Source organism: Poecilia formosa, unplaced genomic scaffold (genome assembly GCF_000485575.1).
Source record: "Poecilia formosa unplaced genomic scaffold, Poecilia_formosa-5.1.2 Scaffold114, whole genome shotgun sequence".
NCBI lineage: Eukaryota > Metazoa > Chordata > Actinopteri > Cyprinodontiformes > Poeciliidae > Poecilia > Poecilia formosa.
Window position 1 is genome coordinate 1,289,730 of NW_006800053.1, and position 13,302 is coordinate 1,303,031.

The 13,302-nt window shown below is 39.7% G+C and overlaps 1 protein-coding gene across 1 annotated transcript in view; it reads right to left on the reverse strand.

Moving 5' to 3' along the window:
* Positions 1–285: 285 nt before the first annotated feature.
* Positions 286–13,302, reverse strand: part of usp43b (ubiquitin specific peptidase 43b) — an 86,726-nt gene continuing 73,709 nt past the window's right edge. Inside the window, exons 9-16 of the mRNA XM_016675478.1 lie at positions 12,443–12,546; positions 8,045–8,122; positions 7,816–7,945; positions 6,845–7,187; positions 6,270–6,428; positions 5,985–6,173; positions 3,779–4,873; positions 286–2,708 (exon numbers count right to left, since the gene is read on the reverse strand). Of these exons, the coding sequence (XP_016530964.1) occupies positions 2,698–2,708; positions 3,779–4,873; positions 5,985–6,173; positions 6,270–6,428; positions 6,845–7,187; positions 7,816–7,945; positions 8,045–8,122; positions 12,443–12,546 (2,109 nt within the window). The 3' untranslated portion in view covers positions 286–2,697. The remainder of the gene's footprint in view (positions 2,709–3,778; positions 4,874–5,984; positions 6,174–6,269; positions 6,429–6,844; positions 7,188–7,815; positions 7,946–8,044; positions 8,123–12,442; positions 12,547–13,302) is intronic.

Sequence of the window (13,302 nt, forward strand, 5' to 3'; positions counted from 1 at the left end):
TTACCCCATAAATAATTGTCCAAATAAAGACAACCTACCACCAGTTTGAAAAACCATGGCTGTTGTATAAAGTCAGCAAAATGAAAAAAAATAGGCAGCATCTGTTGCTTAAATCGGGCAATACACAGATTATGTCGGGTTATTTTTTCCTGTCAACTGTGATCGTTTTGGGTAGAGTTAGAAAAATGGTTAACAGGCATGTAGTACAGAGATATTTGTTGCATAAAACTCTATGCTCACGTTAAAAACATTAGCATGCATCACAAATCACACCTTACACGGAAGACATTTGTGAGAAAGGCTGTGTTTAATTTGCAATCGTTAAAACTTGCATTACTGCACACATAATGGACGATCCAACACAAACAATTGTGTGTGCAGTGTCCAAATTTAAACCCACTTTCCTCCATGTAACATTCTGACCATATGAAGTCATGTGAAACATATAGTTTTAGTCTGGTACTTTAATTACACAGTTACAAATCAGGTACAAAATGTAGACTTTTTTTTTTTCCCCAAAAAAGTTACTAAAATATAATCTAACCAAATTTCCGAAATAATATCTCATCGCATCCTTCCTTTTTTGTACTGTTGCTAAAGCGTCGGTGCGACAACGCAAACAGCCAGAGACGCTCGTTAATATTCCTCGGTGGCAAACGAAAGCTCAGGAAGCACGTAAAATAGCAAAAAATTGAAAAATATTCAGGTTGAAAATTAGTCTAAACCGTGGTTATATTCCCTTTGAGTTTCACTCCTGACAGAAAAAAAAAACCTTACAGACACAGAATATTTATGACTGAAGACTGTGAACGATGTGCATTACAAATGCAGCTGGTTAACCGACAACTTCCCCCCAACAAGTTATGAGAATCCGATGAACCGTGATTATCCTGCTTTTACGGCTGCAGAACGAATTTGTGCACACAGAATAATTCCCTCTTTCAATCACAAACAGAAAAAAAAAAGCTCCTCCAAAGGCCGCTTCTGGATCCAGTCCTTTGTGATAGTTAGATTTTGTAAGAAACAATCAGGATGTCACTGCATTTCACACATTTACATCTTTACAACTGGGTTTGAATATTAAATCTCTCTCTTATTGCTCTGCAGGTTGTCTGGGAATCTCTTAGCCATCAGCTAACTCGTATCCATTTGCATATTTATGGAGAGATTACGCTGGAAGCCTTTGTAATGAGTTTTGTATGAGTGTGTGTGTGTGTGTTTATTTTCCTATCATCACACCAACTTATGGGACCTTATGCAAAAATCGCAAAAGTATTCACATGCCTGGAACTTTTCCAGACTGTGTCACATTTTAGACATTTTTTAAAATGATTTTATTTGAGAGAGCAACATAAAATGAAGTGGGGCAGAAAATGGCTTACACTTATTTTTCAAAAATGTTAAATCCACATTTAGTCATCTTTACTCTAATACTCCTAAATAAAATCTATTACAGGTAACCGCTTTTGGAAAAGTAGTTGATCTCTGGATTTGATGGTTTAAAAAAAAAAAAAAAAAAAAAAAGCCATGAAAAGTGCTGCTCTCAGGGTCAAACGGGTGGAAGAAGTTGCTCTGGTCAGTTAAGATCTGTGACACACAGGTGAGGGCAGCATCAGGCTGTGGGGGGAGACTTTATTTTCAGAAGGAACAGGGTCATTTATTTGGTGTCACATGTGGGTTAATTCTGGAAGAGCAACATTTTAAAAGGTGAAGGCAAAAAAAATAAAAAATAAAAATAAAAATGTCTTTAAAACGAAGACACCACTTTATGTTGCTCCGACACACAAAATTCCAATGAAAGGTGACAAAATGTGAAAAAGTTCCATCATATCAATAAACGGGGTAGATGTATGCGAGATTAGTTTTTGTTTTTCTTTTTACATTTGCTGGTTTCTGATATAATAATTTCTAACGTACAAATTCTCGCTGCATTCGTCCACAAAACATCAGAAGTCAGGAAGAGATCAGCTTATGGGGTAAATTTCCACATCTCCATGTATCAAACGCTTAAAAAAATAGCATGTGCCACCGCCTCCATACGCCATCCGACAGGTTAGTCGCCTGTTAAAACAAAAGGAATAAAATAATTTTAAGAAGTGCATTAATAATATATATGTATATATTAATTTGATAAATAAATCATTTTAAAAATGGACTCTCTAACAGCAAACTATTTCTGTCCAGTGTTTTAATTTTTAGACCAGTGTTAGTACTTTTTTGTAGTCTTTTAATAAGCCGGCCTGTCAGTAGAGCAAATATCTCTTTCTTAAACGTCAATACGAACCGCACTCATCGAAAAACAACTTCCTGCGTTCCTGAGAGTTCGCGTGGAAGTTCAAGCGTAGAGCATTCACAAATCGCTCTCATTTTCACAAATGTGGATGATTAACTCAAACAGACAGTAAAACATAAAATAATAATGATAAAAAAAATCAGTAAACAGTGTCAGAAAAGAGTGAGTGGAGGGAAAAAATAACCTAGTAATTTCCCTCAGACTTTTTAATAACTCTGCATAGATTTAGTTTAAGACACACACAGGTAAGAACCTAAAACAGTACAATGAAAAGATTAAATTAAAAAAGGAAAAAAATAAAATAAAATAGAGACGTCGTTTGCTGTAAGCAATGCCTCCAACAGGGGGCGCTTCTCTGGGAAACCAGGTGAGCGGTCCTTTTGTTTGGCTGTCATTCTTGGCTGTCACATGGGCACTGGTGTAGGAAAAAAAAAAACACAATCATAAGTTTCATAAGTGTCACAATAAAAATAAAAAATGCAGGCAAATCTGTTAGTAAAGACGTGGAAAAGGCCTTCCAGTAAATATATTACTCAAAGGTCTTACTCATTAAGCTAATGGCTCATGCGATAAAGACGACCCACATCTATCCTGCTAACACACACAGCAGGCAGGTGAAAAACATTTCACCTACACACATATTTGGAACCTGTCAGTCATATACCCATACATGTCACTCATATGTTTCTACAAACATATATGTTTATGCATTTGGGTTATATGTTTCTATAACCCAAATGCAATAGAAAATAATACTGTCCTGCTGCCACGGTGGTTTCTCAAGTCCGAGGACTCCAAAGCTTCTTTATACTACAATCAAATTGGAGTTTCAAAAATAAATACACTGAATGGAAACGTGCCGATTTTGAAAAAAAAACCTCACGTTTTTCAATAAAAAGGTTTTTTTGGCCATATCAAAATTTGAGTATTTCACAAAAACTACAATGGACAAAACTTTTTTCGCATCGCCCGAGTCATGCGATCGACAACCGTTTGTTACTACTGGTGGAAAAGACGAATGAGGCAACAGGAAGTCATAGGAGGAGGATGGCTCTGTTAACGCGATAACACTGTTATTAACAGAGTTATTCAAGTGAGACTTAAGTTGCATTTCTTATTTACTGGAAACGCGGCAATTGTGAAATTGTGTTTTTTTGACATTTGCTGAATATCGACAAAGTTTTGTAATTGACACGTAGATGGTGGTGAGCTACATTGTAGCCACAGCTATCCTGGGGCGAAGACGGTGTCACAGTGGTATAAAGAGACGGATGTAGCAGGGATTCAACCCATCTACAACACGACGAACTCCATACCAGCTTAGCCACTACCACCATATTAACAGCAGGGGTGTCAACAATTTGGCCCCCCCACAGAATAAATTTACTCAGATTAATCATTTCTCAGTGTGAGATTACTAAATAGGAATCTACTTCGAGGCGTCCCACACATCTTTGCCAGAGTTCATGGAGCCCCTTTGCCTACCCAGGGAGGTGGTGCTGTACCGCGTCCGCTGCAGCGTGGAGTAGCCAGGCTTGTCTGACAGCAGGACACGGTGCGCCTGAGGGATCCCCACCTCCCCGTTCCTCTGGAGGGAGGCACATCTGCGAAACGTGAAGTCCAGCTTGGTCTGGATGTTGCTGGAGCTGTGAGCCCGCTGGATGTCCACTGGCTCCTGATTCACAGCTTTTCCATTGACCAGCTGGGCTTTGCACCCATGGCCGTCGCAGGTGGGAAAGCTGCTGCCCGGCGCTGGAAGAGTCCCGTTGGAAAGCGACAGCTTGGCTAAATTACTGCTCGCCAGTTTTCCCAGACGTTCGTGGCCATTTATTTGTCTCGCTTGTTCCTTGCCTGGGGACCTAGGAATGTCTTTGTTTGTCAAAACCGGCTTGAAAAACGACAGGAGATTTTCTTGGCTCTGACCCTCTTCTCCTGTTGGGTTCCTCCTGCCTTCCATCATCTGTGATAAGTCTTTTTGGCCCCTGGTGAGGCCGATCGCCTGAACGGCGGTTCTTCTAAGCGTAGACTCTCTGCTCGGAGGAGCGCTGTGGCTTATATGGCCACCCAGAATGCCGCCTCTCTGCAGGTGGAAGTCCAGAGCCCTGACCTGGTCAGTTCTCAATCTCTTAGACAAAGATCCTTGCCTCGAACCATCATCATCTCTTGAACGGAGGTTTCCCTCGTTATCAGATCCTTGGCCCGTGTTTCTTTCCAAACAGGCTCGCCTTTGCCCCTCTGGGATTTTGGGAGAGTAACAAGCGTCGCAGCTGAGCCTGTCCGTACAGCTGAGACTGCTGCCGCTGGGCGAGCTGCAGTCCTGTCCCACGTCAAGGACTCTCCTCTGTGGCGGGGTGGCCACCAGTGTGATGATGGGGTCTTTGGTACATCTGGGCCGGCGTCCAGACTCCAGGTACTCCACCAGCTCTCCAGGGTGGACTTGTGCCGGGTGCTTGATGCGGTCTTTGGACCCAAAAGACCAACGCAGTGGAAGAACTTTGTTCAGAGCGTCCTTGGGTTTGGCAGGTGACCTCATGCTTAAGCTCCTAACCTTAGTACCTCGCATCATCTGATGGGAGCCATCTAGAAAAACACATTAAATGTCAGGTCTGCGCTCACAAAAAGCTGATATATTCAAATTATTTGACCACTTACAGTCCTTTGCAGAGGTATTCCCATGATTTTATGAAATACACTGATACAAAGTAATGCAAAATTGGAATAAAAATGGGTCTACATGCGAAATGTTAAGTGTGGCAAAATGCTAACACTGCTCTTCACCTTGAACACACCACCATGAAACATTACATACACATTCTTTGGATGCTGGTCGGAGTTGATGATGAGCTAAATATAGGCTAAAGCTTAAAAAGAAAAAAGTTAGAGGCTAGAGAGTTATCTAAACCGTACTATTAGACAACTACAAAATGCTTTAGAATAGCTCAGTCAAAGTCCAGCCAATGTGTCTTTAGATGCTTAAGACACACTCTAAAATACTTAAACTAAAATCTGGTGCTTCAAATAACAGCACAACTCAATCAACAGTTCCCATGTATGACAGAGAGTTTATTGCTAATTTCGGTAATTGAGACCCGCTAACTCTGACCTGCAGGTGGCAGTGTTTCTTACTTCTTCTACACTTTATCACAGTCTGTCACTGACAAGGCGAGTAACAAAAATCGAGATATTTAAGTTATTTAGAGAATAAAAATGCTTGTGTCCAATCTGCTTGTCATTTTTTCTTTCATTTTGTTTCTTCCATATGTAGATATTTGAACGGATTTACTGGGGAAAATATTGTGAAATTCTAAAGTAGCAAAAGAACATCAGTGATTTTAATGCAAAAAAACAAAACAATTAGGAAATTTTGAGGGAACAGTTCAATAAAATTCAATATTTGGTGCTGGTGAGTCACATAAAAACCCACTAAAAAACCCAAACAAAAGTTTAGGGACTAAAAATATTTGTGCACTGTCTGTAACTTGTTACAATTGTTACAATTTGGTGCAGATGAGGTAATTTTATTCTGAGTGTTCTGAGTTTAGCTGGACTACCAAAGCTACCGAATTGGTCCAAATGTGGCTTGAGGTTTAGGGTGAGTTCACATCCGACACCTAAACACGGGAAAACGGTGAAACGGCATCAACATAAATTACTGCAGGCAGTTTTCATTCTTTTTAATACAAACACTCACTTCCTTCTACTCCTCTGTTGGGTTCGTCTCCAAACACCGGCAACTCAGGAGACTCCAGAGCAAATCCCGCTTCCAAAAGAGCCGGACTGGGAACCCCCGAGACCGCGCTGCCGCCGCCGCCGCCGCCGCTGCTGCTTCCCCCGTTCAGCCGGACCAGCCAGTGGTCAGAGGTGGATGAACTGGTGGAACCTGAACAGAAACACCAAATTGTTTGTTTTTTGTTGCATACATAGAAGAATATGAAAAAACAAACAAACAACAAAACCACTGAGAAGAGAAACAGACCAGTGAGGGAGGAACTGGCAGACCAGGGGGGGATGGTGCTTCTTTTCTGGTAGAAGAGGATGTAGGCTCCTCGTGTGCAGACCTCGGCCTCCGGGACAGGCTCTACGGTGCTGTCGTCGTAACTGTACCACTGACCGTCGACCGAGTTTCGACAAAAGGCTGCAATTAAAGCGACAGGAATATTAATAATAGGATCATATTATCCATTAATATTAATAGGTAATATTAATATTAATGCCATTAATCATGATTAATACGACTCTTGAATTAATCGTAAACTAATTGAGTAATCAATTAATCATTAACTGGAGTAACAAACTCAAAAAAGGCAGAAAATCATGATCATCCAATTAATCACGATTAATAACATTAATCGTAATTAATACCAATGATAATGATTAATCAGATTTATCAGGATTAATGCCATTAATCATGATTAATATGATTAACTGTTGAAATAATCGTAAACTAATTTAGTAATCGATTAATTGTCAACTGGAGTACATAAACTCAGGTAATCATGATTAATGCGATTAATCATGATTATTCGTTTCAGCCCTAGAAGGAGTCCAGACCTGTGTAGTGACCACCGTGCATCCCTCCGTGGTGGTTGCAGACGGCGTAGAGATCGTACAGGAAGTCTGGAGTAGCCAGGTCGGGCTGCCTGCAGTGCTTCCAGCCCGCCTGAAGAGGGCGCTGGTGGGGGCCGTTGTTGCGGCTCACCATGTGGGGCGTCATGTCCAGTCCCGCCAGGGGGAAATGCACGAAGGTGGTGAGCTTGTTCCGCCGCTCGCCCACCTGCCTGAAGCGCTTCAGGTGGAGGATGAGGATGTCCGGCAGGGTCCAGAGACTCATCTTCACCATGCCCTGCTGCAGCTGCTTGCAGTACGGGCACTTCCAGGCGTCATCTGGGGCGAGCTGATCGAAGGAGAGGCACGGAAAGACGGAGAGAGAAAACAAAAATCACCAAGTTGGACGAAGCAAATCCACAAGAGGCCAACGCTTATCAAACGTGCTCATTCCAGCTGAATGCGTTGACATTTCGTCAAGTCACAAAATGTAATGTTTATTTCAGGAGACAGACCAAGACAAAGCAGTGTATGATTGTAAAGCAGAAGGAAAACAAGAAACACAAAATCTTACCAAGTAAGTCTAGAGGAAATATCTTACTACATTTTAAATGAAACAAAACTAACTTGCTCAGAACTTTTCAATAAGATACAGACTTGGTTATATTCAATAATTCCTTAATATTGATTTAAAAAAATAAAGTACTAGTTCCACTAGCAAATTTTTTCAATTATGACAGACATTTTTCTCCATTTATAAGTAAAAAAATGCCAGTGGAACTAGTAGATATTTAAAATCAATATTAAGGAATTGTTGACTTAAAACAAGCTCCTAAATCTTTCTGAAAAGTTACTTTTGTCTTATTTTCAGTGAACTACAATATTTACACTAGGAACTGGACAAAAAAAAAAAAGAAAGAAAAACTTGGTCAGATGTAGTGTTTTTGCAGTGGAGTGTCTTTTAAGTCCAGTTCCACCTGTTCCTCTTTGGTGTAGAGCTGGAAGCACTCGTCCAGGGTGCAGCTGAACTGCTGGACGTGCTGCTGCTGCAGGTTTCGTACGCTGTCTCCGTCCTTCACCACTTCCTCATGAATGTTACCAAACAGGCTGGCACCCAGCAACACCAACGAGAAAAAAAACATAAGAGAAAAACATACAAACCGAGGCAACGAGGCATCACAGAGGGACAGAGGAAAACGCACTGACCAGTCTTTGACTCTGTGCTCCCACTCGATGATGAGCTTCACGTGAGGAGGCCCTCCAGAACCGCACAGCTTCAGGGCCCTAAGGGACGAAGGAAGCAGTTCAGATCTAGAGTTTTTTTCCTTTTATTGCTTCAACTAATCAAATGTGGCTAACAAATTTTCTGGCTTTTGTTCCAGGAAAACACAGGTTGGTCTGAGATTCAGTATCCCAGACCAACTTTATTCTTTAATACTATGACTTTATTCTCAAAATGAAAAAAGAAAAAAAAAATTACTCTGTCATATTATAAAAAGTATCAGGTTGAAATCTAACTTGCTTATGACGTTTAACTTATTATTAGTGGAAATGTTTTGTGTATTAGAAAAAAAAAGACAATACGTTCACACCTGTCCACTCAGTTCACGATTCCAAGATTTATTGAATTGTTTATTTAATCATTATTTCATCCTGGAGGGTAAAAAAACAAAACAAAAAACCCTCTGAATAAATTATTAGGAACCTGAAACCACTGAGATCTTTTTGTAAATTGGTGACAGGCTCTGTAATGTATTAACGCTTTTTAACCACTAGGTGTCAGTAATGTTACAGCTCTGCATTCTGGACCAGAATACGTCGATATAAAAACAAGAAAAGAATTTGAAAAATGTAAGAAGAAGCGGGATCCGTCACCTGCGTTAGCCGCAAACTCAATGTAAATAAAACATATTCAGCCAAGAATAACAATGATAATAACAAATAATTTGACAAAAGTAGAAAACTATCAGGGACGTTTCTTTTCTTCCAGGTTCTGACTGTTTGACGGGACTCGGACTGTCGGACATGAATGACTTTTTGCCCACTCGGAGTCTGTGACTCGGTTCCTTTTTACCAAAGATTGTTGCTCGTTTAAAGCCTGCAGGTTCTGCTCCTACTTCTTTGATGTTTTTAAAGATTTTTCTCCACTTTAGGACATTTTAGTCTTGGTATCTTTATCAGTCTGCTCTCAGGCGTTGTCACCATGCAGTTAGCCTACCCCCAAAAACAGCTACAGATCCCACACATCTTTGCACATTAAAATGCCAATCATTCCATTCTAAAATCCTTAGGAAAAATGTGGCTCTAGCTTCAATTAATGGCCAGAATATTTTTTTTAGAGGGTTTCTAATCTGGTTTTAAGATCTAACAACATTGAATCAGATGTTTGAAAAGGTTTTAACGATACAAGATGTAGAACGACTCTTGATAGTTTCTTCTCCATCTGTTTTTAAATGAGCTCTTAAAGCTACAGTATGTAACTTTTAGAGAAAATATTTTCTATATTTGTTAAAATTGTCATAATGTAGTAAAAGTCTAATATGAGACAGACGATCTGGGAAAAGATCAATCTTTTACGCCTTCTCCCTGTGCTCCTGAATTAATGTGCTGCTCCAGGTCAAAAACAACCAATCAGAGCCAGGAGGAGTGTCTCAATGCTGTCAATCCTCCTCGTGAATGCACTGCTAAATGAGCTAGTAGCGGTGAAGCAACTTAATGTTCCAGGAAAACCGCTCATCCGCTGTCATTTATGGCTATGCTAACTAGCCTTAGCATTTGTGACAGGCTGTGTTGTTTTGCTGCAGCATGAGCATGATTGACAGCACTGAGACCCGCCTCCTGGCTCTGATTGGTTGTCTCTAACTGAGTGGTGAATGTCTGCATTTAGTGCAGGAAGAAGACAGAGGAGCTTGATTTTTTTTTCCAAGCTCCTTTTTTCAAGATACTGTTGTAATATAATGAGAATTGTAACAAATAAAACTTTTTTTAAAAAAAATAAAAATTACACACTGCAGCTTTAAAACTCGTCTATCTGCTCTGACTTTTCCTTCCAAGTTTATGTTTTTACTGCGCGGCTGCTTCTACACCTGTTTAATCAGTCTGATTTTCACATTTGTATTCAACTCAAACTTTTTGTCCTCGAGGGCCAATTGAAAGGCGGAATGAGTTACTAAAAACAACAGTTAATGTGCACTGAAAAACGTAGAAACAAACAGACAGACGAGGATTTAATGCAACGACTCTGTAGTTACAACCCCAGAATAATTTTAAGGTTTTATTTCCTTTCATTTTTTTAATGTCTGTTGTTAATATGCAGTGTTTTGGTCCTTGGGCGGTATATTAAAGTGCTTCAGAAATAAAGCTTGATTGGATCTAAAATCCACTCTATACATAACATTCACACATATATCTTTTCCAGCGACACAACCAGCAACTTAAATACAATATTCCATCTGTGTGCAGCATTACTTCTTAGAGCAGTTTGTGTTTTTTTTTAAACTAGAAACTCTCTGCTGCAATTCAGTTTGAAAATACTCTAAAAACTCAAATAGTTGGGAACAATTTTACATTTTTTATTGGTTACAGAATAACTAATTGTTTTTCAGAAAACATAATTCGGATTAAGAAAACCGGAATGCTACAGCAGGAAATTGTAAATAATCCATGAAGGTACTCTACATTCAGAGTGAAGAACACCATGGTGTTATGTGATGCAACGGCTGTTTAATAAAGGCGCGAGACAAGAGTCTGGAAGCACTGAAATATGCAGCGGGCACGGCTGGTCAGTGGAGGCGACAATCTGAGTAGAGCGGACAAACGTCAGACCATCTCCGGATGGAAAACCTGAAATCATCCTGTAAAGAAAACGTGACAGCAGCACATATCAACAACTGAGCTCTACGCAAGACTTGGGAAACAGAGCTGTTCTTGTTTTTCTCTTCATTAATGTTTCAGTAAAGTTGGCAAAGGTCTTGGGACTCCAGATAGAACTAGGAAGTGATGGAACGTGGATAAGGGATGGACGTCACAGCAGTTCATCTGACTAACTAGAGATGCTCCGATACGATATCAATATCTGTATCGGTCTCAATGTGGAAAAGAATTATGAATTGGGTATCAGTGGCCTGATCCATAAGGGCAGATCTATTCAGTCTAATTCTATGCTCTGAGCGACGTCATAATTTCTTATTTATTTTCCGTTATTTTTGCAATTCTGAATTTCACTTTCTGAACCATTTCAAAGAAATTTTGTTGCAATCATTTTTACTGATTGAAATACACTAAAAACATTTCGTAGATGAACAAAACAGAAAATAATTAGCCTAAAAAGTATAAATAGCTGAATGATATTATGTTTAATTTACTGTGTGTGCAAAAGAGAAAGAATTCACAATAATATTATTTTTTCATTTTTAACTGCATTTCAGCCAAACTCTTTTTAGCTTCAGGATCAAACTTTTACACAACTAGTGGTGAGTTGCAGCATAGTGACTCCCTGACATGAGTAACATAAGATAAATTACATCTCCAACATTCACATTTTACAGCACGTAATGCTGCAGAAAAAGACCAAAGTAGACTAAAACATCATCGGTGATTTTCTCCATTCTCCCAACACATTATTTGGGTTTACTCGGGGACAGCATCTCGGGCTCCAACGCTGTCATCACATGGATTTCTAGGATACCACGTGCGACGCATTTGCATTTCAAAAGATCCTGAAAGCTTCTGCTCCCATCAGTGCCATTCAGCGGGTGAATGAACTCTTCTTGAGCTGCACAAATGGAAGTTCTTTCAAGATGACGCCAAAAAAATCAGCAACTCCCTTTCTGCCACCGTGAGCCGTCGAATTTGCATTTGTGAAGAAACGACGCTGCAACTTATTTCACAATCGCAGCGGAGACGCAAAAAGTCAGAGTGGGGGGTTTGGTAGATGTAAAGAGAGACTATGTCAAATTAGACAAGATATTCTAATTTCACTTTAGGCTGATTATATTACATGTAGTTGGTTTAAAAAAAAAAGTTTGGTCATGTCATTGCAGCGCTGAATTTTGATGGGATTTTTTCCCTCTGACCTTTGACCTTAGTCTTGGTTTTGACTGAACAAGCACAGGAAGAGTAGTAGTTTAAAACACTATACTTCTTTCAGATTGGAGAGAAAACTCAGTAAATATGAGAAAATTTACTGAGTTTTCTAATGAACAGGTGAACAATGTATAGCACTTCATATGCAAATAAATTGTTTAATTTCTTATAAACAGACAAATCACATATATCTTTTTAACATTAAGCATCTTTTGCATATTACGCAGTGAACAGTAAAGGAAAGAGAATATTACAAAACTACACCACAATCACTTAAGTTTTATGGAAAATTGTTTTAAAAATAAAAATAAAAAAAACAGCATGAGGGGATTGAGTACATGTTGCAACACAGATTCAGCAGGAAGCTAATCAACACCCAGCGATTCACAGCAGATATGACATGCCACTCTGATCCGCTCTGGCAGATAACTGAAAACTCGAGTCAACACGCTGGACAAAACGCAGGAGCATGTCCGGACATCCAGCTCTATGGCGCATCATGCGGTTTCAAACTCTCACCTGTCGACGGCGGGGTGGTACAGCGGTCGCCCGTCCTGAGGCGACAGGTAGTTGTGGAATGTGGATCCTCCCACCACGCGGATGTTGAAAAGCACTCTGATATTCTGAAAGAACACAACAAACACACGGTCAGCACACCAAAAAGCTTTGCTTTTCTGCTTCCCACAACACGATAGCTGCGTTTCAGTAGCGCAAATGGAAAATACGACAATGAAAGGAAACAAAGCTCATGTTTATCAATAAAAAGTTTTTTGCACTAGGAGGAAGTCGTAAAATAAAATGGAAACACTTTTTTCCCCGCATCAGCATTATCACTGGAGGAAATGACATAGTGGAAAACACAGGAAGTGATAGGAGGACAACCGCTTGCGTTAGCTGACATTAGCTTCTCAAAATAACTCCAAATAAAAACTGTGTGAAATACAATGCTATAGTAATAAATATTAAAATGTCTACGCTTTAAAAACAGCTAAAACTTTAAGCTAATGCTGATTCAGGACACTGCTTTGTCAGCATCCTAGCCTATGTTCAGCTTTAGCTAATGTTAGCAGTTTAGTACATCTCAAATTTAGCTCCTTCAATGGACAAAACTTTTGGATTTTCCGTCACTTGGGCAACAGAATCGAAATCAATAAGTTGTAGGTGTTTGATGGTGAGTAAGCTAATTCAAGTAGAATTAGCTTAATCACCAAAGCAGCTAATGAGATGCAACCTGGAGGCTCAAACAAGCTAGCTCCACATTAAAGCTGACATTTGGATGAAGAAACTGCTGAAAGCCTTAAACAAGCTGACATCTTCCTACAACCAAAAGGAAACTATGCCTGATAACTTCACAGACCTTCTCTTCAAAAAATTAGCAT